The 27430-nt window shown below is 53.7% G+C and overlaps 1 protein-coding gene and 1 long non-coding RNA gene across 2 annotated transcripts; one reads left to right on the top strand and one right to left on the bottom strand.

Moving 5' to 3' along the window:
* Window positions 1-347: 347 nt before the first annotated feature.
* Window positions 348-24816, bottom strand: ZNF282 (zinc finger protein 282). Its single transcript, XM_043589833.1, is given in 9 exon segments — window positions 348-977; window positions 979-1175; window positions 7579-7692; window positions 8895-9008; window positions 10254-10373; window positions 12209-12328; window positions 12851-12977; window positions 21798-22217; window positions 24546-24816. Coding segments are annotated over 9 exon segments (1962 nt in total). The 5' UTR covers window positions 24711-24816; the 3' UTR covers window positions 348-392.
* Window positions 24772-25924, top strand: LOC122488483. Its single transcript, XR_006298625.1, has 2 exons — window positions 24772-25312; window positions 25779-25924. It is a non-coding gene; the product is annotated as an uncharacterized LOC122488483 (long non-coding RNA).
* The last annotated feature ends 1506 nt before the right edge of the window (window positions 25925-27430 follow it).

Below are 27430 nucleotides of genomic sequence, written 5' to 3'. Positions count from 1 at the left end.
TGGGGCGCGCCAGGTGTCTGAGGGGAGTGCCCAAAGACTGTCGCCTCCTCACTGTCCCTCTGGCACCTTCCCTTGGGGAAGACGCTCAGCTGGCCCCTTGGTCCACCCTATGAGATGAGCTGGCCGTCCGTTCAGGCCGGACGGGTCTAGGGGCCCCCTGCCCAACCCCCCCTTGCCCCCCCCCCCCCCCGGAGGACCCTGTCTGGAGTGCAATTCCTCTTCCCAATTTCCAGCGGGCGGCAGGTGGAGGGAGGGAAGGCGCGCCGAGAACCACGAACCACGGGCAGGATCGGGTTGGGGGGTGGGGGTGGTGTTCCGGACTTGCCCCCAGCCCGGGGCCGCTCCCCACCCCCTGCTCCTGCGGCCGGGCCCTCCCCTCCCCCAGCCCAGCCCTAGTCGTGCTCTGGTGGCGCCTGGAGAGGCCGAGGGGCGCCGAGCCCCGGGCCGCCACTGTGCACGCGCAGGTGGTCCTTGAGCGACTCCTTGTAGCGGAAGCTCTTGCCGCACTCGCCGCACGTGTAGGGCCGCTCGCCGGTGTGGATGCGCTGGTGCTTGAGCAGGTTCTGCTTGCGGATGAAGCTCTTGCCGCAGAGCGCGCACTGGAACGGCCGCTCGCCCGTGTGCAGCCGCTGGTGGTTCTGCAGGTGCTCCTTGCGGCTGTAGGTCTTCTCGCACTCGGAGCACTTGTAGGGCCGCTCGCCGCGGTGCGTCATCTGGTGGCGGATGAGGCCCGAGTGGCAGTTGAAGCTCTTCTCGCACTCGGCGCACTCGTACGGCCGCTCCTTGGTGTGGCTGCGGTGGTGGATGATGAGGCTCTTGCGCACCCCGAAACTCTTGCCGCACTCGGGGCACGAGTAGGGCTTGCTGCGCGCGCCGTGCAGGAGCAGGCTCCGCCGCAGCCCGCCCGGGCAGCAGCTGCCGCAGCCCCCGCCGCCGCCGCCGCCGCCGCCGCCCCCGGGCCCCCCGCCCGCGCCCCCCGCCGCCCCCCTGCGCCCCGCCTGCGCCCCGCTCCCCGGCCAGCGCGGGGAAGCCGTCGTCCGGGGGCCCGCCGCCCGCCGCCGTCTCGGCCGCCGGGAGCACCGCCAGGCTCGGCGGAGCCGGCTGCGGCTGCGGCTGCGGCTGCTGCGGCTGCTGCGGGGCGGGGGGCGGGTTCTTCACCAGCAGCAGGCTGTCACCTGCAGAGGAGGACACACGGAGAAGTGACATGCTGATGGCGCTCTGTCCGGGGTCCCCCCCCCCCCCCCCCCGCACACCCTCCCTGAGAGGGGCCCAGGCCCTTAACGGATTTCCTCTGCGGCTATCTGGGCCTCAGCTTCTCCGAAAAAATGAGGGGACTGAGCAAGGGCAGGGGGCATGTTCCCTATGGTTCCGGGGCTCCTTGACCCTCTGACATGCCCAAAGCCACCCGCTGGCTGGAGAGCACCAGAAGCAGGTCCAGCAGGTGGCACTCAGTTAGGAGAGGAAACACCTGCAGAAAGCAGGGGCAGGGATGGGGGGGGTGGGGGTGGGGGTTGGGCTATGTGGAAGTCACGTTGGAAAGCCGAATTGCCAGGAAATAAGAAAACAACCGCATTCTGATGTTTGATGCTAATTTATCTAAGGAGAATCTCTGGACCAGAGGGAAAGAATTTACCAGAACTTATCCAAGGCGAAAGCCTGTCTGGGGGCCTACAGAAATGGAATGCAGGGAGTGGGGACCAGAACCACACGGCCATTTTCAGTCGTGTTTCTTTCAAGCCACTGGCCTTCAGACTTGAACAGCAGCACAGTGCCCGGACCACTGGGCCCAGCCTGCCGTCTCTATCCCCATCAAAACTGACCAGACAACGGGGGGGGGGGGGGTTCAGTCAGTTAAGCCTCCAACTCTCGCTATTTTGGCTCAGGTCATGATCTCGTGGTTCGTGAGTTCAAGCCCCGCATCCGGCTCTATGCTGATAGTGTGGAGCCTGCTTGGGATCTCTGTCTCCCTCTCTCTTTGCCCCTCCTCCAAGCATTCTCTCTCTCTCTCAAAAATAAATAAATAAACTTAAAAAAACCCCAAAAAACCCCAAAAAACTGATGAGGTAGAGAGCCAACTCCATAGGACACTGGCCAGGGGCCAAAGCCTCAGTAACTCTCCCGGCCTCGATCCAGGGTGCCAGGCCTTCAATCCTGTAGGACTGATCGTGGGCTGTGGCCTCCATCGCAGCTGCACCACGGGCCTTGTTTCTCCCTCCACCCAACCTGCTTCTCTCACCCCTTCATTCCCAAGGGGACCCCAAGGAACCACACGCACATAAGCCTCCATTTCAGGGCCTGTTTCCCAGGAAACCCAACTTGAAACAGTCGTAATTTCTACTCTGATAATTCTTCCAACTCGGTGTGCGCATCAATCCACTGCTCTCACCTTCCCGTCATGCACCTGCTCCCCTTGTTGCCCTCCCTTGGTCAGCACCGGGGTCACAGGGCCACGAAACACCCTTTATGCCTCTGCTCTGCTTGCCTGGGGAACCCCAACACAGCAACCATGCTTGAGCAGCTGAAGACGGCTGGCAAAAATTGCACAGATCTCAAAAGGGGCCCCCACCCAGCCTGTCACCCTACTCTACTTCTCAGCGTGCCCTGATTTAGGGGGCATACATCCCACCTCTTCCAGCCGCCAGCCTGAGAACTGTTGTTCCCGCCCTCACTGGCCAGTAATGAATTCAGACTTAGGCACGTGACCTCGTTCTGGCCGATGACACGTGAGGAGGAGGCTTCTGGGTGCTTCCTCACTCCTTCGAGTGTAGGAAAAGAGATGGCCTTTCCTTTCCCTCTGGTCTGGATGTGACTGCTTTGGAAGAGCTGTGCCCATCTTGCTCCAGCCATTCCAAGGAGGCTGAACAAAGAGCTGGAAAGAACCCAGGTCCCGGATAACGTAGCTTCATCCTTGAATCAACCTGAGGCTGAACCTCAACTGCCTCTTAGTTACGTAGTGGAATAAATGTCTTCATTGTTGAGGGCAGTTTCAATCAGGGGTCTAAAGCAGTGGAGAACAGCCTACCAGGCACGGTGGTCCAGTATCTCCCAATTTAAGAGAACATTCTCCCCGGACCCCATGTGCTCCCAGGCTCCGCTACCCCATCTCACCTCATCTTTGGTCCTTTTCATACCAATGTTCTTTTTTTTTTTTTTTTTTAAATAATTTTATTTATTTATTTATTTTTAAATTTTTCTTTAACGTTTATTTATTTTTGAGACAGAGCATGAACGGGGGAGGGTCAGAGAGAGGGAGACACAGAACCCGAAACAGGCTCCAGGCTCTGAGCCGTCAGCACAGAGCCCGACGCGGGGCCCGAACTCACAGACCGCGAGATCATGACCAGAGCCGAAGTCGGCCGCCCAACTGACTGAGCCACCCAGGCGCCCCTTCATACCAATGTTCTTGAAGAGTTATCTACCCTTGCTTTTACTGATCTCTTTCAAACTCTCCCCGCTGAAACAACTTTTTCAAGGTCATCAACAACCTCCAAGTTGCCCAATACAATGGCCTCTACGCAGTCCTGCATATTCAGGCCCCCTTTGTGTTTGTAGTTAACCCTCCCTCCCTTGAGAGTCTCTTCTCTTTAGCCTCTGGATTTCCTCCAGGCTCATACCTCGTGCCTCTTTAATTCTTTGTCTGCGCTCTCCCTAGATCTCTTAGAGTCCCCAGCCTTAAAATAACCTATGTATAATAATTTAGCAGGCCTTTGTCCCTGGTCCCTAGGAGGTAGCCTCTAAATCCTTGGAATTTCCAGGGTGAAAGGAGTGTCTTTCTTATTCAAGGTAGGCTCTGGTGTTATGCTAATGAGGCAATTCGTGGTGAGTGCCTAGATAGTGGAAGCCAAAAAATGATGACTCAGGATCTGGGCTGCCTATGCCAGTAAGACCGTCCCCACGACTGGAGAGAGGGGACAGGCTGGAGAACGATCTCAACCTCACCTCCAGTGGTTCAGTCAATCAGAAGTATGCAAAGAAACTCCAGTAAAAATTCTAGACACAGAAGCTTCAGTGAGCTTCTCTAATAGGCAATACATACTGTGTATTGTCACACATCACTGTGCTGGGACGGTGACACTCCTGATCCCACAGGGAGCAGACAACATAAGCTTCCATAAGCTTCAATGTTTAGGACCCTTCCAGAACTGGTCCTGTGGATCTCTCCTTTTGCTAGTTCTGATTTGAATCCTTTTGCTCTAATAAAACTAACTATGAGTATAGATGCCTTCCTGAGTTCTGTGAGTTGTTCTAGTGAACTGAACCCCAGGGGCTAATGGGAACCCCTGGATGTGTACCCAGATGGTCACAAGTGAGTGGGTTGGGGACCCTCAAATTTGCAGCTGGTGTCTGAAGTCAGAGCAGTCTCATGGAGGAGGGCACTTCACCTGGGAAGTCTGGTCTAATTCCAGGGAGCTGCTGTCAGAAGTCATTGCCACCTACAACCCCAGGTGAATCTAACCCCGAGTTCTCTCTTGTACTTCAGACTCCTGTGTTCATCTGCCTACTTGGATGCCATCTCAGATCTTACAGGCCCAAAGTAGAGCACTTGATTTACACAGTGAACCGGCTCTGTCCCAGGACTCACCATTCCAGGAAACGGAATTTTGGTTCAGGTCCTGATTTCACGGTGTGTGAGTTCGAGCCCCGCATCGGGTTCTACGCTAACCCCATGGATCCTGCCTGGGATTCTCTCTGTCCCCCCACTCCCTCTCTGTCCCTCCCTTTCTCTCGCTCTCAAAAATAAATAAAAATAAATGAACATTAAAAAAAAAAGAAAAAAAGGAAACCAGATCATGTCACTAACCTGTTTCTTCCCCAGGGAGGCCTTTCCTGACTTAACCCCCCCGGCCCCCACCCCCACCTGCCTGCTTCCCCCTCCCCCCCCCACCAAGTCATCACCTCAGAGCCCGGACCGCCCCTGACTTTATCTGGTATGCTCTCGAACTTGCTTGTCCCCCATCACCTTCCCACATAAGGAGCGACCCAGGCTCTTTTTCCCTGCTGTTCCTAAGTACTTGTAATACTGCATAGCACAGGGTAGGCACTGAGGAAATCTTTCTCAAATAACAGAAACTGAAAAAGGCGGGGACCAGTGCTTTAACCCAAGGCAGCGAACAACGTGGGAATTTCAGGAGTGGGCCTTCAAATTGCATTTTGTAGGTGTTGGCATCTGCGTAGGGGAGTCTGGCTCTAGGCTCCTGACCCCACTCGCTCCAGAAGCATCTGGTAGCCACGGGACTCCAAAGTCCTCCTCAGACTTCCTGCTTCGATGGAGCCTCACGCACACTCCCTTCCCTTTGGCTGAATTAGATTTTTCTTCCTGTCTTACACTAGCTATCAGATATAATTGAGGAATCCCTTTTACTACAATGTAGTGTCCAATCAGGCCGAAGTCTGACTTTGGTCAAATAGGATACCAGGTCTTTCTTGCACACCCCGGGGCAGGGGGAAGGAGGCTGGCAGAGACGGGCATCCTAGGGTTCTGTGTTTTACTCTAATTCCACTACCCTCTCCAGTCCCAAACCCTCTCCAGAAGACGTGATCCCACGTCTCACCAAAAGTCCATCCCGTTGTCCTTGAGAAAGGACGTGTACTCTCTAAACCTCAGCGATACCACAGGTGAGATACTAATTTCAAGACGAACAAGCGGAAGGCGGGCCCCCCCTTTGGGAGAAAGTCAGGAAGCTCTGATAAGAGGCTCTGGTGACCGGGCCGGCGGGAGCATTTCCCGACACTCCCGTCTCCCAAACGCCAGGCATTGCCTCCCAAATGCCAAGGTTCGAAGGCCTCCCAGAGAGAAAACAGCACGAGGCAAATCGTTCTGTGACTCAGAATATCCAAACCGAGTAGGTAAAATGGTCTGCTCACTTGCAAAGCTTTGCAGTCTCTGTATAGACACCCCTCGATCATTCCCACGGCCACACAAGGTCTCCAGGAAAAGGCTCCTCCAGGCCCACGCACCCCCAGGCAACTTGGAGAAATCAAGTGGTCGTGCTGAGGGACGAAGGTTTGGGCAGAATTCCTGGCACGGGGTTTGATGAACTAGCACCTACGTCTTCGAGGCCAGAAACGGCCTCAGCACCATCAAGAAGGGAGTGGAAAACTGCGGTCACTTCTTCCTGGCCTCAGTCAGTCCCCTGGCTTGCCCGGCCTCACCCCAGCCCAGCAGCAGGTCGGAAGAGGACCACTTTAAATTCTATTTTCAACAAGGGCACACGCGGCTCCTCTCCGGCTCCCTGACCAGTCCTCCAGCCCCAGCCAACTCTTCCAGACTGGACTCAACTGGTCTCACGGAGAGCGGGATCCACTTGCCTGGGCTTTAAAGGGCCTTCCCGATCAGAAATCATCTATGTGCTCAGCTCTTCCCTGGATTCTAGGCTCTTGGAGGGTTTCAGGAGTATGGACAGGGAGCATACTGACCAGAAGACACTAAGTCAGCCATCTCGAGGGCAAGGACATAGTGCTAAGTCTGGCAAGGAACGCCAGCCAGATGCTAAGGGTGTTAAATGATCTGCGAACATATGCCTAAGGTCACTGGCCAATAAGTGAAACTTCAAAAAAGACCCAGGAGACCCAAGTCATGTGAGACGTTTGGTCCCTTACCTACTGGGGGAAAAAAAATCCCCTCTGCCTGTTGGAGCTTTAGTATCTTTACCAGCTACTCCGGGAGGTCAGCTCAGGGCTGGCTTGGGACTACGGCCAGCGTCTTCTAATTACGTGAGCCACCTGGTGTCATCAACTCCTGCTCAGGCACCAGTGGCTCGGCTCTCTCCCAGCCCCCTCTCCTTTCCCTGCTGTTACGAGCTGAACTACAGCCCCCCAAAAAGAGGTGGAAATCCAAACCCCAGGTACTGCAGAAAGTGACCTTATTTGGAAACAGCCTCTTTCCAGACGTAATTAGTTAAGATGAGGTCATACCGGAGTAGCGTGGGCCCTGACGCCGTCTAACTTATGTCTTTAAAGGAAGACGGCCAGGAGAGGACACCGACACGCAGGGAGAACACCACACGAGGGTAAAGGCAGACATGGAGCCATGCATCTACAAGCCCAAGGAATGCTAAACGCTGCCACAAACACCAGAAGCTAGGAGGTTTTCAGAAAGGGCATGACCCTGCCGACCCCTTGATTTCAGACTTCTGGCCTCCGGAACGGAGACAATACCTTTCTGTTGTTCTAAGCCACCCCGTTTGTGGTGCCTTGTTAAGACAGCGCTAGGAGGGGCGCTCAGTGGGTTGAGCGGCCGGCTTCGGCTCAGGTCATGATCTCACAGTTTTGTGGGTTCGAGCCCCACGCTGGGCTCTGTGCTGACACTTCAGAGCCTGGAGCCTGCTGTGGATTCTGTCTCCCTCTCTCTGCTCCTCCCCCACTCGTGCTCTGTGTGTGTGTGTCTCTCTCTCAAAAATAAATAAACATTAAAAAAAAGAAGACGACAGCACAAGGACACAAACATGCCTGCCGTCTTCCAAGAGGAAAGGAGACAGTGCTTTGATACAGAACATCACCCTGTCAGGGGGTAGGCCAAGGCAAGCAACCAGCCCTGTGGACGACATACCCAGGGGCCCCAGGGGACGCGTTACTCACTGGGGCCAGAGTCTAATCCGAGCTCTCCTTCCATGGAGTCACGTGGGCCCCACGGGTATGGCTGCTCCTCCTGTTTGATCCACGACAGAATGTCATGTGCTGAGATCAGAGACTCTGTTCGTGGAAAGAAGGCAGCCTGAGATTCTGTTCATTCCCACTGAGCAGCCCATCAAGGGTTAGAAAACCCTCACATGCAAGGCCCGCCGCCCCGGCTCACAGGGCACGTGGCAGTGGGGCATCTTTGTCTCATTTCCTGGCCTCCTCACCCTCCCAAGCGCCCTCACGGATGGGATCTCGCTTGTGCTCGAGACATTGAGCTGGCCACGGAGGAGGAGGCTTCGCCCAAAGTCTGTGCAACTGCAGAACCCAGATGAGAACCTGCATCTTCCAATCTGTCTGCCTGCAGGTCCACAAGAGGCCAGAGGGAGGTCTGGTGTCTGACGGCCCATGGGACCGGGGTACGAGTAATAGGACTTAAGAACCAGCAATGGCAGGGGCGCGTGGGTGGCTCAGATGGTTAAGCGTCTGACTTCAGCTCAGGTCATGATCTCGCGGTTCCCGGGTTTGAGACCCGCATTGGGCTCTCTGCTATCGGCATGGAGCCTGCTTTGGATCCTCTGTTCCCTTCTTTGTGCTTCCTCTCTCTGTCTCTGTCTCTCTCTCTCAAAAATAAATAAACATTAAACAAAAAAAATGTTTTAAGTTCTAAAGTTGAAACAAGGAATGCTAGCTTTTTTTTTTTTTTTAATTTTTCTAATGTTTATTTTATTTTTGAGAGAGAGGGAGAGAGAGAGAACAAGCAGGGGAGGGGCAGAGAGAAGGAGACACAGAATCCAAAGCAGGCTCCAGGCTCCAAGCTATCAGCACAGAGCCTGATGCGGGGCTTGAACTCACGAACCGTAAGATCATGACCTGAGCCGAAGTCAGATGCTCAACTGAGCCACCCAGGCGCCCCAGGAATGCTAGCTTTTATGTCTGATCTGTGTCATTCTGTCACAGAAATATACACCAGTTCTAAAAGTCTTTCTGGTTATATTTATTGCTCAAAAATTGTCATTGCTGAAATAACTGTCGCGTCAGTTACGTTGACGCAATAAACTGTCAATGTAATGATTCTTTTAGAAAAGCCCTCTGTACTTTACGAATGGTTAGATTCCAAAATCTGTATGAAGTTGCTAACTGAGGGACACGCTGTATTCTATCCCCTGAGCCTTTCACTGGCCTTTAACCAAAAGTGATCAGACTGACTTCCCAGCAGTTACAAAACTCAGAGAGAGTCTCCGTGTCCTTGACATTCATCCTGGTATCTTGCTTACCTGAATTGGGGTCCGTTGGAATATCTCTCTCTGCCAGATCCTGCTGATCCCATACGCACGGGTGCTCCTCCTGTTTAATCCGGGACAAGAGGTCCTGGGCGGAGGCTGGTGAGTCTGTGGGGATACAGCAACAAAGGCCTCAGGGGACACGAGGGGGCCTGCAAGTCTGTGCTCTGAGTAAATCTCTCATTTCCTGCAACGATCTCTTTTCCCTAAAATTCAGGCATAATTGAATCACACTAATTAATTAAAGGTTTAAGTCAGCTTGTCCCCATTTAATGGAGCTTTTGTGGCAGAGTGGATACTGTGGGGCGAGCATCATTACCGGTGACTTCGAGAGTCTTTCTGTGCTTCGGGAACTTCAGTCGTTAGAGTAAGAGTCACATTTGAGCACAAAGCTCCACCATGGCCAGAGGTATTCCTCGCGAGGGGATTTTCCAGGAAAATGAGGCCTTCCATGAGCCTTTTAGATTCACCTTTTTATTGGGATTTTTCTAAGATGTATGCTCTCTCTTCTGCAGTCTGCTCAACCTCATTTACTCTTTCTTGTCTTCTTATCTCTCAAAGCTCTCTTTGAAGATACTAATACTGTGATGCCGTCTGGGAGCATGCCTGATGGAAAGGGAACAGGCTTTCCCCCACTCAGATGATGTGATCCCTTACCTGTGGGCGTGAGGCTCTGACTAAGTGGGGGCTGAGGTTTGTGGAACTCTAACCTCTGGATAAGTAATGAGCTATAGTATGTTACGAGATCCTGTGATGGGTAATTTTGTGACAGCTAGGCCATGGAACCCACATAGTTGGCCAGACGTCATTCTAGATATTTCTGTAAACGTATTTTTTTTTTTTCTTCAGAGATTGGTATTTAAATCAGGAACCCTTGAGTCAAATGGACTGCCTTCCACAACGTGGGTGGGCCTCATGCCAACAGCTGAAGGCTTTCATAGAAAAAGACCAAGCACCCCCAAAGGAAGAGGGGATCCGGCCAGCAGACTGGACACGGCAGCGTCCACAATCATTGAAGCCAAGTCCTTAAAATCAATCAGTCTGTCTCTCTCCACACCCGGACACATACCCACACTCACCTTGTGGGTTCTCGGGAATAGTTAAAATAGTTGAAAACTGATACAAAAAAGACAAGAAACAGGACAAGCTAAGCCCGGATGGGCGGCAGATTGCCGGAGCCATGTTCGTGCCCCTTCAGGAAACCCTGTCTCTCTGCCCGCCCGAGGTCCAACTTCTCCATTTCCAGCTCTGGCCTCTGGCCTGGCACACACAATGGACAATGCTGGGGGCCGTCAGACCATGCCGGGCCCTTCCTCTCCCTCCCTGGCTCGGGCAGCTCCTGGACTCACTCACCAGTAATGGACTCCGTGGGGATGGTTCTTTCCTCCAGGCCCCGCTGGCCCCGGACACATAGGGCTTCCTCCCGCTTTACCTGAGAGGACGAATCCTGTGCAGGCACCAGGGGCTCCGCTCCTGGGGAGAGGGAATCATGTCATTTTGGTGTCCTTTCTGAACAACATCACCCGGATGTTCTTGGGGTCAGGAGCACGGCTGACGGCACTTGTGAGGGAAGGACACGGGGGCTTCGGGTTCCTGGTGGGCAACTGCAGGGGACCCCGAGAAGCAGAAGGTCCTGGGAGCAGAGAAACAATCAGTATTCAGGACAAAGGGGTAGGCCTGGCCACAAGATGAGGTGTAATAAGGCCGGGAGAGAGTTCCAGAAATAGCCCAGGCTGGGTTCGGTGCTAATCAGGACCAGGTCAGAAGTTTGACCTCCGTGTAGGAGTCACTGATTTTCACTTTTCACGCCAGTCAGAAAGAGGTGGCCAGATACACACACACACACACACACACACACACACACACACACGCACGCACGCCAGGTCCTTCTGATGTTCCATGGCATGATGTACCAGCCCCGGCAGCAGGCGGCTTGGGTGGAGGGGGACAGATTAGATGAGGGACTGGGTTCAACACTGCCCGCAGCCCAGCAGGCGAGTCACCCAACCTCTCTCTCGGCCTGCTCGTTCCCCCCACTATGTGGGCATAGTGATCACGGCTCTAGCTCCCGCCCAGGGATGGATGAGAACTCGGGGAGACCGCTGATGTACCGGACTGAAACGTGAACGCCTGCAGCGCTGGAAGGCAGGGAAGGGGCCGCTCGGATGAACTGTCCAGAGACAGAGACTTGAGCAGTGGTGGCCGGTGGCTGGGGGCCGGGGACTTGGCAGGGGAAGTAGGAGTGACTGCTCATGGGTCCGGGGTCTCCCGTGAGGAAAATGTTCTGGAACTCGACAGTGGTGATGGTCACACAGCTGTGTGAACCACTGAATTACACACTTTATAAGAGTGACTTAGGGGCGCCTGGGCGGCTCAGTCGGTTGAGCGTCCGACTTCGGCTCAGGTCATGATCTCGCAGTTAGTGAGTTCGTTCGAGCCTTGCGTCGGGCTCTGTGCTGCCAGCTCAGAGCCTGGAGCCTCCTTTGGATTCTGTGTCTCTGTCTCTCTCTGTCCCTCCCCTGCTCACACTCTGTCTCTCTCTCTCTCTCTCAAAAATAAACTTAAAAAAAATTTAAAATAAATAAATACATACATAAAAGAGTGACTTTATGGCACATGAATTACATCTCAATGAAGAGAACAGACTGGCAAGGAGGGGTCGCTACCTTCTAAGGGAGCTTCCTTAAAAAGGACAGAGTTCAGGGGCGCCTGGGCGGCTCAGTCGGTTAAGCGTCCGACTTCGGCTCAGGTCACGGTCTCATGGCTGAGTTCGAGTCCCGAGTTGGGCTCTGTGCTATCAGTGTCGAGCCTGCTTCAGATCCTCTGTCCCCGCGCCCCCTCCCCTACTCATATCAGGAACTAGATCTCCTGGGGACCACACATCCCCTCTTGAGTAAGGAAGGCAGTGAGGAAGGCGTGAAGTGTGAATCTGCCTGTGGTGAGGCCCCAGCAAAACCCCGTATCCATGCGGGCTCCCCATCTGCCCCGGGGCTAGGCCCGGCTGCTCCCAGGCCTCCAGCCTCTCCCTGCAGGCGGAGGTCAGGCCTGGGAGGCTGCGAGCCTGCTCCTCTCTTCTCTCTGCCCAGCTCACCTGGGCCTCCACAGCTGCCTGGCTCTGACCCAACAGACAAGCTCGGTGCTCCTTGGGCCCAGAAGCCTCTTCCTGTAAGTGACTGCCATTATTTCGGTGGTGGCAGAACCGGCCCCAAGAACGACTCAAGGGAAGCCCGTCTTGAACTCAAGCAAGGATGGTGAGGCTTCTCTCCTGCCCTGACCTTGGCCCGGGACTTTTTTTCAGCTGCCATCACCTGTGTCTGGATCCATTAGGATTTCTTGCTCTTCTGGGTCTCGCTGCTCCCACACGCAAGGCTCTTCCCTGGGCTCCGCCTGTGATGGCGCATCCGGCTTGGGCACTGCGCCCTCCGCGTCTAGAATGAGTTGGAGGGGAAGGAAGGACACAGCGAAGTTGACCAATGGATCCCGATCAAGGGTGCTGGCAGAAGTCTCCCTCACCCCAGATGCCCTCCCCACCAGAGGGCCCCTCGATTACGAGCTAATCTCTTATGAGGAACCTTGAGAACCAGCGAACGGATTCCCAGGTTCTGGTGTAGAAACAGCTGGACTCTGAAAGCCAGCAGCAGACAGACCGTGGCTCGTCCAAGGCTATTGGGATGAGGCGTGTAGTCAGGTGCCAGTGATGCGGTTTGGCTACATTCCAGAACAAAGCAGCCCCGAGCTGAGTGCTATAGTGGCAGTTTCTGTAACTGGGCTTTCAACCATCGTGTTGTTAGAATCATTCTATCTTTAGGGCATTATAAGCACAGAGTTTCTTGCATTTCCCTGAGGGATAAACACGAACACCTTGCCTGGGTGGTGTGAACGTGAGTTGGGAAGCGTTTCACTGCCCTCTGCACACGCTGCCTGCCCCAGAGGAGGGAGGGCGCTCTTACCCAGGGACACCAGGGTTTTGTAGTTCTCCTTGACAAGGTTGTTGTAAAGCTCCTTCTGCCACTCGTCCAAGTTCTTCCACTCATCCTCAGAGAAGTAGACAGCGATGTCGACAAATGTCACCGGAACCTGGGCCGACAAGAGTCACAGTCCGGCACCTGCTTGCTTGTCCCCACAGCCTCCCCTCCAGGGGCCACGGGGACCCTTTCACCCCAGAGCCTGGCCTTCGATCTCCACGGCTCCTTGTCCCCCAGATCCCAGCCCAGTCCACCTCAGTGGGGACAGTCCACTCTACTCCCGATCTTCTTATGCTTCCAAAACAGGATGGTCAACATGCCATTGCCCCACCCCCCTTTTTTAACGCACTTAACCATATCCTTTGTAAGTTCGCTTTCAGGTAAACTGGGTACCTGAAGGCAGAGCTGAAATCCACATGCTGCTTTTGGCACTCCAGGTGTCGGAGGTGTGGAAGGTTCTCAGAGGGGGGGGGTCCCTGTCCCCAAACCTGTATTTCCAGTCAGGTTAGCTCGAGGTACACACTTACGTTTTTGTCACCAAAACATGTAAATCTAAGGGCGTGTGCTAAAGCTGCAGGACCTTGACCTCGATGGTTCAACGCTAGATCCCAAGCATCTGGAGGCACCTGCTTTGGAGCCAGGAACTGTGTGTTGAATATGTCGAACGGCTGTTGCCAGTACTGGGCAGCTAAGTCCACTGCAGCCTGGCTCACCCATCGCCAGTGTGGCTCCCTAGTGATTCCACCCAGTCTAGTCTGTTCTCCAGGACTCCTATTTCGGTATGACAAGGGTCCTTGTCTCTACTCCCCTCGGACGCTCACCGGCATGGCCCAGCCTCGCACCGAATCTTTCAAAATGGTTTCGCTTCATGACTTTATTATCTGAGCTTCCCCTCCGGGACACACGGCCTTGTCGTCATCGCTCGCACCCTGGCCTCCCACCCTCCATTCTCCCTGGCCCTAACTGGAGCGGGTCAGGCTTCGAACCTGCACACACCGCCAAGGCAAGCCCCTGCGGCACCTCTGGACACATTAGGTAAGGACAGCCCTCGGGACGCCTGGCCCACTGGCGTCCAGCTCGGTGAGTGGGCAGTGCCTTTACATGAATTAGAAAGGTCTAGGGGCACCTGGGTGGCTCAGTCTTTGGCTCAGGTCATGATCTCACAGCTCGTGAGTTCAAGCCCTGCACAGGGCTCTGTGCTGACAGCTCAGAGCCCAGAGCCTGCTTCGGATTCTGTGTCTCCCTCTCTCTCTGCCCCTTCCCTGTTCATGCTCTGTCTCTGTCTCTCTCTCAGAAATAAATAAACAGTAAAAAAATTTAAAAGAAAGAGAAGGAGAAGGAGAAGGAGAAGGAGAAGAAGAAGAAGAAATATCTAGGGGCCCCTGGGTGGCTCAGTCAGTTAAGCATCCGGCTCTTGGTTTCAGCTCAGGTCACAATTTCACGGTTCGTGGGATCAACCCTCACATCAGGCTCTGCAGCGACAGTACAGAGCCTGCTTGGGATTCTCTCTCTCTGCCTCTCCCCTGCTGGTGCACGCTCTCTCTCTCTCTCTGTCTCAAATAAATAAACTTAAAAAAAAAAAAAACTTCCATTAAAAAAAAGAGGGTACCTAGGAGGCTCAGTCGGTTAAGCGTCCAACTTCGGCTCAGGTCATGACCTCGTGGTTCACGAGTTCAAGCCTTGAGTCAGGTTCTGTGCTGACAGCTCAGAGCCCAAAACCTGCTTCAGATTCTGTGTCTCCCTCTCTCTCTGCCCCTTCCCTGCTCATGCTCTGTCTCTCTCTCTCTCTCAAAAATAAATAAACACTAAAAAAATTAAAAAAAAAAAAAGAAGAAGAAGAAGAAGAAGAAGAAGAAATGTCTAGGGGTCCCTGGGTGGCTCAGTCAGTTAAGCATCTGACTCTTGGTTTCGGCTCAGGTCACAATTTCACAGTTCGTGGGATGAAGTCCTCACATAATGCTCTGCAGCGACAGTACAGAGCCTGCTTAGGATTCTCTCTCTCTGCCTCTCCCCCGTTGGTGCTGTCTCTCTCTCTCTCTTTCTCAAATAAATAAACTTAAAAAAAAAAAAACTTTCATTAAAGAAAAAAAGAGAGCACCTAGGTGGCTCAGTCAGTTAAGCGTCCAACTTTGGCTCCGGTCATGATCTTGTGGTTCACGAGTTCAAGCCTTATGTCGGGTTCTGTGCTGACAGCTCAGATCCTGGACCCTGCTTCAGATTCTGTGTCTCCCTCTCTCTGTGCCCCTTCCCCGCTCATGCACTCTCTCTCTCTCTCTCTCTCTCAAAAAAACAAAAACAAAAACAAAAACACCAGACCCGCTGGTGCCCAGCTCAGTGAGTGGGCAGAGGCTTTATATAAATTAAAAATGTCTTGGGGGTACCTGGGTGCCTCAGTTGGTGAAGTGTCTGTCTTCTGCTCCGCTCATAATCTCACGGTTCGTGGGTTCACGCCCCTTGTCGGGCTCCATGCTGACAGTGCAGAGCCTGCTTGGGATTCTCTTTCTCTTTCCCTCTTTCTCTCTGCCCCTCTCCCACTCTCACACATGATGCCCTCTCTCTCTCTCTCAAAATAAATAAATAATCGTTAAAAAAAACCAACAGAATTGTCTGCTCTCACATCGGGTGCTCATAACCTCACGGGCATCCTGCACACCTATATGCCACCCGCTGAGTGATAGCTCACGCATCACCCATCTTTAGAGACAGAACAGAACTCCTAATTTCCTGGATCTTCCACCAGACTTCGGCAAATCCCCAACCTGGGAAAACCAACACAGACCACTTTCCGCATTTGAATTTCCTGCTGCTAGACGAAAGTCACAAAATTCTGCAGGTGACGCCCACCATACATTCGTGCCACTTGTCCCAAGGCTGCTTTGGAAGCCTCTCGTTGATCTTTTTTTTTTTTTTTTTTAATTTTTTTTTTTTCAACGTTTATTTATTTTTGGGACAGAGAGAGACACAGCATGAACGGGGGAGGGGCAGAGAGAGAGGGAGACACAGAATCAGAAACAGGCTCCAGGCTCTGAGCCATCAGCCCAGAGCCTGACGCGGGGCTCGAACTCATGGACCGCGAGATTGCGACCTGGCTGAAGTCGGACGCTTAACCGACTGCGCCACCCAGGCGCCCCGCCTCGCGTTGATCTTGTTGACATCTGCTGCGCTCCCTGAGAGGCATCTTTCAAACTCTTCCCTCCTCCCAACCCTCCCCTCCCCCCATCGGTCCCAGATTCTGATCACAGGTAGCTGCTGGTCTCACCAAGCCAACCCTCCTGCTAATGTGCCCCTCATTTCTCCTCCATCTCCTGCCCGGGAAACTCAACCCAAACAATCTTTTCTCTCTGACATCCCAGGCTCTCCCGTGTGGGTCACCCAACCTAAGATGAGCCCAACTCTGCCGTGTCAAGAGACCCTACCCTCCCTCTTCGCTTGAAACACACTTGGCACTTTCTTCTCCACACCCCATGCCTCCTTTAACCCTTTACAATCTGGCTATGAACCCCTCACACTCCGAAACCACACCCTGGATGGTCATCAGTGGCCTCTTGTTAACCCTCACCCTTTCAGACCTCTTTGAAAGGGCAGATCGCCTTTCTGGAATGTTCTCCTTGTTGGTTTCCACAACTCTGCTTCCTCCCGCCCACCACAGCTTACTGCTTCCTCTTCCTCCCCCAACCCCAAGGCTCTGCCCTTCCCCTTCCCTGTTCCTTCGCTTTTTCTTCGGCAAATTCATCCCCTGCACCACCTCAGTGGTTACCTCTTTGCACATGACACTCTTCGGCTTTCCTTGTTGCCTTCAGAGTTCAGATTTCCACAGCCCTCTGAGTGGCTCCATTCAGTCGCCTTTTAGGTACCTCAAACTACACGTATCCGAAACCAAGTTCATTCTCTTTTCCAACAGGCCGACTCCTCGGCCTCACTTCATCATTTCTATGAAGAGTCACAATTCTGGAATCATATTCTCACGGTCGGAAATAGACATCCCTTCATAAAAACTTCCCTGGGCCAGGATACAGTCTGAGACATGGCTGGAGACTACAGGGAGCCTACAGTCTGGCTAGACAGAAAAGACTGTGAATTATCTGTCAGCCAATTAACAGACACAATAGAACCCAAAAGGCACAGAGGATCTGAGAGACAACAGCCTTCCTTGGATCTGACAAAGCGGATGCATTTAGCACGGCCAAGAGTACACGATGAATTCTAACTATTACTAGCAACGTTAATTAACTTTCTCATGGTGCTTTACGGGCGTGGGTTTTACAATAGGCCCACGAATTCTGTGACCGTCCCTTCCAAAAGTACAGCCCAATTCTCCTCCCCCTGAGTGTGGGCAGAAGATTCAGTGACCCACTTCTAACAAACAAATTAAGCAGCGATGTGTACGATTTCTGAGACCAGGTCATAAAAGACATTACGGCTCCGTGCCGGTCTCTCTCTGGGGTCACTCAGTCTTGGGGGACAGCTGCCATGTCGTGAGGACACAACAGGCGTGTTGGGAGGTCCACATGGTGGGGAACTGAGGCCTCCTGCCATCAGCCAAGTGAGTGGGCCATACTGGAGACAGGGTCTCCAGCCTCGGCCGAGCCTTCAGGTGACCATAAACTGGATTATAACTTCATGAGACTCTGAGCCAGAACCACTCAGCCAGAACTCCCTAAATTCCTAACCCACAGAAAGCACAAGATGGTAAATACGCTAAATTTTGGAGTAATCTGTTACACAGCCACAGGTAACTAACACACAGCGAGCTTCACAGTGTTGTCCCATCAACAAAATCAATGAATCCTCACAATTCATGCGACACACGTATCATCATTTTCATTTCCCATGAGAATACTGAAACTCAGAAGGACCAGCTGGGCATTTACCTACAGAATCATTTACTTCTCCTTCACTTCTTTCAAAAGAGGGACTGAGGAGGCTCCGCGACAACCAAAAACAGACTTCAGCAGGTGTAGGAAGACAGTACGTGGCAAAAGCCGAGATTCACACCCTAGTCCTCTGATCCCAGACCCCATACCCATCCCATCGTTCTGCGAGGGCATATGTCAACTTGGAACGCCTAACACCCGATCCGATGCACAGAACACACAAAGGTGCCACCGGAGGCCACGGAGCCGGTTAAAGCATGCGGCACGGAGAAGGGGAAAGGGCAGTGTGTGAAGAGATGCCGGTTGGGCCAGATAAGCAGTGTGCCAAACCACACTGAGAAGGAGCGTCTGTGGCCGCAGCGGGATGGGGTATTCGCGGGAGGAACCAAACCACTCTTACAACTCAGTTCTAGGAGCCCGCAATAAATTGCTGTCACGCCACTCTGCTGGCAAAGTCACTGCCTTGGTTGCCTCAGCAGATATGGAGACAGAGGAGACCCAATCCCTTATTTGGAGGTGGGAGCTCTCCAGCTGGACAGAGTCACTCGGAAAATACTTTTGGAATACTGACTAAAGTCAGGTACGGCTATAGGCAAGGAGACACAGCAGTGAACCATGCAGAAATGACATTCCGGTCAGAGAAAACCATCCAAGGGGACAAAAAAAAAAAAAGGAAGTACATACTTACGGTGCCCAATGGCACAGAGCAGGGACAGGGAAAAGAGCATGTAGGGATGGGGGGGCGTGGTTTTCTTGTTTGGGGGGAGAGGCATGGAAGGGCAGACCCCCGGATGGATGGAAGCAATGGGAGGGGGCCAGGTAGGAACTCAGGGAGGGAGCTTGCTAGTGGAGGAAAGTCCCTGAGGTGAGACTGCGTGGCTGGAAAGGAGTGGACAGGAAGGGCGGAGGGGAGAGGAGGTCAGAAAGGTGCAGCTGGAGACAGGGCTCCTGATGGAACAGGGGCTTTTATGTTGCATGAGGGGGGAGCCATTTGGGGGTTTTAAGCAGAAGTAACTGATTTTTTTTTTTAATGTCTATTTTTGAGAGAGAGAGAGAGAGAGAGAGAACATGCACAATTGAGGGAGGGGCAGAGAGAGAGAGAGAGAGAGAGAGAGACAAAATCTGAAGCAGGCTCCAGGCTCTGAGCTGTCAGCACGGAGCCCTACTCATGGCTCGAACTCACAGACTTCGAGATCATGACCTGAGCCAAAGTCAGAGGCTTAAATCAGCCACCCAGGTGCCACTAACTGGTTTATATTTTTGAAGGATCGCTCTGGCTGCTCTGCTGAGAACAGACTGTACAGGGTGAGGGACGAGGATGGAGACCAGGCAGGAGACCATGGCGACAGAGGTTCCCACCAGATGATGGTGGGAGCAGTGGAGATGGAAAGCAGAGATTAGACCATGGATAGTATTTTGAAGAAGAGTCAGGCAGACAGCATTTACCAATCTATTGGAAGGAGGGTTGAGAAAGAAAGGAAGTAAACGTCACCCCAAGGTTTTTGGCTTGAACACCTGGAAGGGTAGAGTCGTCTTCCATGGAGATGAGGATGATTCGGTTAGAACAGGTTTCAGGCGGAAGATGGGAGTTCAGTTTGGTCCTGTTAAATCTAAGATACTAATTGAATACCACTGGATTAGCAGGTAGACATGTGAATCTAGCATTTAAGAAGGAAGACTGGGGAAGAGACAGAGAGAGAGTGTGGGAGGGGGAGACTGCATTCAGGAGCCGACAGCACACAGGCTGCATTCAGAACTCCGAGACGAAATGAAATCATGAGGGAGGGAGCGTAGATAATGAGTCAAAGGTCAACACCCAGCTCCGGACCTCTCCAAACAGAAGAGGTCGGGAAGTGGAGGTGAACCAGTGCGGAAGACTGAGCAGGAGCCACGAGTAGATAGGAGCAGAATCAAGAGAGGTGACTTGGGAGCCATGTGAAAAGGTGTTTCAAGGAGGGGGTGGCTTCCTGTATGCATTGCCACCTTCGGGGCAGAGAGGACGAAGACAGAACTGACTGTGGACATCATGAAGGCTTTGGCAAGATGAACAGGATGGAGAGGTGACAGCAGAAGCCTGGTGGGCAGAGGTTCCAGGGAGAATGATCCAATTACCAAGGTACTGGGATACTGAGAATAGAGGAACACGTTCAACGAGACCATGGAGGACGCAGAGGCAGAATCCAGACAGTCAGAAACTTGGGAGGACACACGGCCTACTTTCTTCTACACCTTTCTTTCTTTTTTTTTTTTTTAATGTTTATTTATCTTGAGAGAGAGAGAGAGAGAGAGAGAGCGAGCTGGGGAGATACAAAGAGAGAGGGAGACAGAAGATCCAAAGCAGGCTCTGTGCTATCAGCGCACAGGGGATCATGGGGCTCAAACTCACGAACCACAAGATCATGACCTGAGCCGAAGTCAGATGCTTAACCAACTGAGCCACCCAGGTGCCCCTCTACAGACACTTTTCATGGAAAAATGAAAGAGACGAAGGAAGAACTGACAGATTTTAAAAGACTTAAAAAAAAATAGCACCTTCTTAAGTTCTGATCCAAACAAATTAATAGAAAACAAATGATAACATGTTTGGAAGACCAGAAAATGTGACACTGACTGGATGTCTGAGTGGGCTGAGGCTTTTGTGGTGGTAGCAATATTGAGACATTATTTCAGAAAAAGACTCTACTTTTTAGAGCTATACACTGAAATATTTACAAAAAAAAAAAAAAAAGACTGATATCTGAGACTGGCTTCAAAATAAAATGGGAGGGGATGTGGGTAGGGATTTAGAGGAAACGGGCCAAGAGCTGACAGCCATTGAAACTGGACAAAGGACAGGCACCTGGGTGGCTCAGTTGGTTAAGGGTCCAACCGCAGGTCAGGTCATGATCTCATGGCTCGTGAGTTTGAGCCCCGTGCTAGGCTCTGTGCTGACAGCTCAGAGCCTGGAGCCTGTTTTGTATTCTGTGTCTCCCTCTCTCTCTGCCCCTCCCCACTCACGCTCTGTCCCCCCCCCCCCCCCGCCTCTTTCAAGGATAAAACATTAAAAAAAAAAATTAAACAAACAAAACAAAACTGGATGACGGGCACAGGACAGTTCATCACACTATTCTATCTACTTGTGTGTATATTTGAATTTTCTATAATAAAAAGATGAAAAAGGGGAGGGAGAGAAGGAACTGGAGACAGCAAATACTGATGACTCGGTTAAGGAATTCTGCTCTAATGAGGAGCAGAAAAATGAGGCACGGGCCGGAGGGAGAGGCAGGGTCTAGGGACGGTTTCATGACAGAGACAGGCAATGTTCAAAGATGTCTAGAGCAACCAGTAGAGGGGGGAGTGGACGACCCAGAGGAGAAAGGGGGAGAAGGCCAGAGTGAGCCCCGGGGTCGGTGAAGGGTGGGCCAGTAAGGCCGCAGGAACAGGGAAGGCAGCAGGCCCGAGGCAGCATCGGATGAATGTGGTGGCTTCACGTGCATCTCTTTTGGGGACTCCCATTTTCTCAGTGGACCAGAAGGCTGGGTCATCGATCGACCGTGCTATGTTGAGGATCCAGAGGGACAGTGGGAGAGCAAATGGAAGGGGGAGATGGAGCATGAATTCTGAGCTGCAAGAGGGGCCCACAGAGGGGACGGTCACAACTTCCTAGCAATTCCAGTTAGCATGGTTTGGGGTGTGTCTCAGCCACGCTCGGATAAGTTCATCCAAAGATAACCAATGACTCATGGTCCTCTGTAGGTGCCAAGGGGAAACCCCAAGCAGTGAAGAGCTGCAGGAGTCTGCAGACACCCAGGTACCTTGGGGGTATTGGGAAAGGTGACGGGAAAGGCCAACAGAGAGAAGCAGCACACGGATTCCGCGGGCAATGGGTAGAGGGCAGCCTCACGGAGCTAGAAAATTCAAGACTAGGTTGTTTAAGCGGAGGCAGGCTTTAAGAGAAACTGAAATCCCACATGGGGGAGCCAGAGAGTTTCATGGGCAGGACTGGCAATTTGAAATCAAGAGTTGTTCCCATGTGCGGGTCCTCGCTTCCATCTCTGCCCGCGCGGACCGCTACGTACCTTGGGGACCTCCCCCTTGCTGCCCGGCGGCAGCCTCAGCACCCAGAAGTTCCTGTTTCTCAGCAGGTTCTCCATGTTCTCCAGCCGCCTCTGCAGCAGCCCATACTCCTGCAGCAGGGTCCCCAGCACGGCCCACTTGCTCTCCATGTGGTTCCCGAACTCCACGGCCGTCTTCTCGCAGTCCGCCAGCTTCTTCTCGGCGGTGCCCGTCCGCCCCTCCAGATTTAGCAGCTGGCTGGCCTGGGCATCCACCTTCCTCTCCACGGCCTGAATGGCGGCCACCACGGTCCAGAGCGAGATCTCTGCTGTGGGCAGCTGGGGCTCTCTCATCATGCGGTCAGGGAAGACGGGTGCCCTATCTGGGAAGGGCGGGAACTGAAAAGGCATCGGTCGCCGGGCATCCATGTCCCATTCTTGAGCCTGTGTGCGGAGCGAGAAAGTGACAGCCTGGGATGAGACCCTATGTGAGTGGGGAGTGGGGCCTGACAACAGGAAACAACGAATCAAATGCCTCAGATTCTCGCCCTTCCGCCATGCCCCCACCCTCCAGGCCACGGTGTTCGTTAATGTCCCCAGTGACAGCTCAAACAGCCCAGCCAACCTTCCCATTTCCTGCCATGGTCACTGGTTCACCTACCTCGACCCTTGGCAGGTCAAGGCTGTGGACAACCCCCCCCCCCCCCCCCCCCCCCCCCGCCTACAATGTCACATATCGCTTTCACAGAACAGCGCTTTCCTCAGGGGCTAGACTTAGTGATGAACTCTCTCTCTGGAGTTGCCTAGTGCTTTCTGTTTCAGAGTAAGAATTTTCTTGTAAGTCATCTGACCCTAATCTTCCCAGCCATCTCTAAGCAGGTTGGGGCAAGAATGATTATCTCCGCCTTCGAGATGATGGAACTGAGGCACGGAGAAGTGGTGGTCATTCTACGGCACCTGGTTCCACCGCCAAATGGGGCAGCTCTAGGTGCCGCAGGGAACAAAAACACAGTTGAGGAAAGTGCCACCATACCCAGCAGGGCTGTGACCCAAGGAGCCACCAGAGAGCCCCAGTGAGTGAGCTGAAGGGCAGCCTGTTTTCCATACACAACTACTTATTCATATTTTCTAAAATGAAAATAGGCTCGCCAGAAAACATTCACTGACGAGGGGAGAGGAGGACGTGCCTAAGAGGAAGAGGAGACTTCCCAGTCCCGTCCTTGCTTCCTGGAGGAGGGGCACCCCAGGGTGCAGCTCTGCCCCCAGAAGGTGAGGCCCCCTGGGTACAAGTTGGGAGCTAAACCCTGTGACCAAGAGGGGGTGGTCACAGTTCATTGGTGACCTGGGAACCAGCCCCATACCATAGCAGCAACCAGGGCTTAATAATGGACAACAGCAGGGATGATAAGCCAATTCTCCTTACATGTGCGATGGGAGGAGGTATCGTTTTCCTTTCTCCCTGTTGCTGCTGAAGAGGCCCTCAGGCTGGGCAACGTGGTGGCCTGCTGCTTAGGGGTGAGCCGGGCAGGCTAGGGACAGGCATGCCAACTGCCCTAACTCTAAGCAGCTGTGACCGTCACAGAGGAACACCCCACAGCTTCCAGGGAATCGCTCGGTGACCTGGGATAAAGGGGAACAGGGCCCTGAATGCCAGGCCCTGCAGAAGAAAGAGGCGATGTTTCCATCAAAGCCATCCATCTGAGCAGATTTAGGCTTGACTCCTCCGGGCCCATAGGAGGAGACAAGGGCCGACAGCGGAAGCTCAGAGCGTCCCCAGGCCCAATTTGCTTTTGGAAGGTTTGGAGACCTAAGGCTGAAAAATGATCCAACACAACGGAGCAGCTCCCGGCTAACTTGTCAGAACCCGGTCGAGAAGCAGGCCAGGAACAGAGTGGGCTTCTGGGGGATCCGCCCAGGGTCGGTTCCCACACTCTCCGGGGGCGGGGGGGGGGGGGGGGGGGGGGGGGGCGGGGAGACCCGTCCAGGTCTCCATGGGCACCACCTCCTCGCCTTTTACACAGTACACAGCTCCCAAGCACTGGCTCTCAAACTCCTCTGCACACTGAGATCCTCACGGAGCTTTAAAGAACTGACTGGTGTCTCCTCTCAACCTTAGAGACGCTGATTTCACTGGGTTGGGGCCAAGTTGGGCGTCAGGAGTCTTAACGCTCGGGTGACTCTAACGTGCAGCCAAGTTTGCCAACGGCTGAAAAGAAGGCAAAGTCACCTCTCGACGGCCCCTCTCCTCCGTCACACCCGGTGCAAGGGAAAACCGAATGACTCGTTAGACTTGGTGCAAGATGGCAATACAACATCCAAAAATATCTTTTTGTCAAAGTGGCTACGGTGTAAACCTGTTGGGGTACGCAGGTGCGCACACGCCGGGGGCCGGGGCACGAGTGCGGCGGGCCGAGCTCTCGGCCGCCAGGCGCGAAGGTGAGCCGCGGTCACAGCTCCGCCAGGTCTCGGCCCCCTTCCCCGCGGGGCCTCCTCCGGGCGCCTGCACCCCGTGCACGCGGCCTCAGGGCCTGCTGCTCGGCGGCGCGCGCGGGCCGGGCCTGCTCGGGCGCCGGGGCCGGCCGCGGGACTCGGGGCCGGGCCTGCTCGGAGCCGCCGCGCCCCGCCTGCCGCGCGAGTCCGCCCGGGCCCCGGGCCCACCGGGGCCTCCGATGCCGCGCCCGCACGCCGAGGGCCCCCGGGCGCCCGCAGCCCCGCGCCCCGCCCTCACGGCCAGGCGGCGCGGCCATGGCGCTGGGCGGGGGCTGCACCCACCTGCATGGGCGGCATTCCCTCGGCCATTTCCCCGCGCAGCGCCGGCTCCTGGTGGCAGACCTCCTCCGGGGGCAGAGCCTGGGCCCAGCTCCAGCTCCCGCTGTCCAGCCCCAGGCCCTGGATGCCCAGCTGCTGAGGCTGCGGCCGTGTTGACACAAACTGCATCCTGGGAGTGCTGTTCCCCGCTCGGGCCGGCCAGGGAGAAGAAGAACGTTTTCCAGGCGCCTTCCCCCTCGCCGGGGCCGGACAGCTCCATCTACAGCCCGTAGGAGCAAACAGTCCCCTTCGGCGGCGCTCCCCGCCCCTGCGCCGCCAGCTCGCCAGCCAATGGCCTCCGAGCTCCTGCCCGCCCGCGGGGACCGGCGGGGGCCACTTCGGGGCCTGGGCCACGCCCACCGCCGCCCCCCCCCCCCCCCCCCAGGTGGCCCTGGGTGGATATGCTCGTTGGATCCCTGCGTGTGGGATGCTGGCCCCAGAGTCCCAAACAATGCCGGGTCCCGATTTCTGTTAATGCTGCAAATATGTATTGGGCATCCCCAAGGGAAATGGTGTCTGACCCTACTGAAAAATTTGCAAGAGTAACTGTGCCTGCGGACTGTATCTTCTGGCCTTTCCCCTTCCTTCGTTCCTTCACGGGCTTTACCTCCCACTCTCCCTCTTCCCAATCCAAATTTACCGCGACCGATTCCAGGCCTTTGCATTGGTCTGGATGACAGAGAAGTGATCTGGGCCAACGTGTCAAAAGAGGGCCGAACTCTTCCTCCCAGGTAAGGTGCACCGTATTTTAATAGCAGCCTCTTCCAAAACCTTTAAATACAGGTCAACATCACTTTGAAACGTCAAGCTAAATCAGAGGAGGAACCAGGGGGAGGCCCTGGTAGGCTGATGGAGATTAGGGTGAGGGGGAAATTCACTCATTCATTCCACAAATATTTACTGAGCAGCTACTATGTGCCCGGTACTGCTTAGGCAGAGGGTGGGCTTTGCAGTTGGATATACCTGAGTTTAAGTTCCAAAATCACCACTCGCTAGCTGTGACCGTGAGCAGTTTAACTTCTGACCTTCCCCTCGGTCTCTTCCTATAGAAATGAAGCAAATGTCTACTCCACAGCTGTAAAATCAAATGAGACGAGAACAGTGCTTAGCACGTAATAGGCACCCAACTAAGGTAGTTACCCCCCAAAGATGTCTTACAATTATCCTTAAAATTGTATCTACTTTGTCTTTTTAAAGGACTGGTTCTTCTCTTCTAAAGACCAAGATCTCCGAAGCTACTTACTGCCCTGTGTAGAGGCAGGCCTACCACAGAATCACCCCAGACTGGTACCCTTTGGTCCTATTGCACTTAGTAAAATAAAGGGCATTGTCGGCCCAGGTGAGACCTGTGCTTTCAGCATCATATTCCGATGAATAATTATCAAGTGGTTTCTCTGTTAGACACCCTTTCCAGATACAGAATGAGTCTCTTGTGGACAGTCGTATCCTCAAGGAGCTTACAGGCTAGTGAAGGTTCTATTCCCTGCATGATAAGCTCAAAGCTACTGAACTCAAACAATTTAAATGTACAGCTTTCACTGTACCAGCATTATTCTAGAACCACCATGCTTGGTGACCACAGGCCACAAAAACCAGTGGTAGCTACAGCTGGGTGGGAGGGAGGGAAGGGGAGGCAGGGCGGGGCGGGGGAGAATGGATCAGGGACACCTCCCAAAAGGAAAACAAGAAGGGCCCGAGGAAGGGGCTGCTGGAGCAGCACTGCCCACAGACCCTCTCTGATGGGTACGCCAGTGACCGATGGCCTGATGGGGCTGAGGGCTGTGCCAGGAAGGCGGGGAGATCTCATACTGGGAGGGCTGTCTGGTCATTAGACCTGTTTCTCTGAGTCACTGGGTAACCAAGAGGCACTTTAAATTATTGAGGGGCAGAGTAAGCAGCTGGACAATGTGGATTATAAAATGTCAAGTATCGTTGTTGATAAACAGCTTTTGTGAGGGAAAGAGACCCAGGCTGTGGACCCTCTGTCTCTCTGGTGGGAACTGCTTTTCATCTCCTCACTAGAAGTTCCATAACTACTGCTCTGGCCAGGGTGTTTGAAGTGATAGATGCTGAACCAGAGGATGTGGGAGAGGCCAAAGGAGAGGGCATTCATAAATGCCAGAACATTTATGTGTTGTGATGGGTCATTTTACACACCAACTTGGTCGGGCCCAAGAATGGCCGGATGGTTGGTAAAACATGATTTCTGGGTGTGCCTAGGAGGGTGTTTCCAGAAAAAAAAATTAGCATTTGAATAGGTAGACTGATTATGGAGAAGATGCCCTCATCCAAGTCATTGAGGGCCTGAATAAAAGAAAGAGGCAGGGGAAGGGCAGATTAACTCCTTCCTTGAGCTGCGACATCTATCTCCTCCCACCCTTGGACATCACCTCTCCGGGTTCTTAGGCCTCTGGACTCAGAATGAATTGCACAACTGGCCTTCCTGGTATTCCAGCTTGCAAGTGGCAGATCATAGGACTTCGGGACCTCCGTAAATGCATGAGCTAATTCCTAGAATGTATCTCCATATACCCTTTTAGTTCTTTTTCTCCGGAGAATCCCAACACGTGTGTCTATCACTTCCTAGGTATTCCTGCTGCCCCCATGCCCTCCACGCCCCTTCAACAACCACAAGCTTTATTTGAGGAAGGGAACCTCCAGATTCACTCAGCGAAGCCAACACGGTAACCGGATTTGCACTCCTATCTCGGTTGTCTCCCCACGCCTAATTTACCAAGCAGGCTTAGGGCCTACAGTGTAACCCACGGGAAGGAGAACAGAGCAGCAGCAGGTCCCCTCACCCGCTGGCGTGTCTGTGGTGACAACTTCCTGTCTTCACGTTAGGCTCT

Source organism: Prionailurus bengalensis, chromosome A2 (genome assembly GCF_016509475.1).
Source record: "Prionailurus bengalensis isolate Pbe53 chromosome A2, Fcat_Pben_1.1_paternal_pri, whole genome shotgun sequence".
NCBI lineage: Eukaryota > Metazoa > Chordata > Mammalia > Carnivora > Felidae > Prionailurus > Prionailurus bengalensis.
This window is presented reverse-complemented; position numbering and strand designations above follow the sequence as displayed.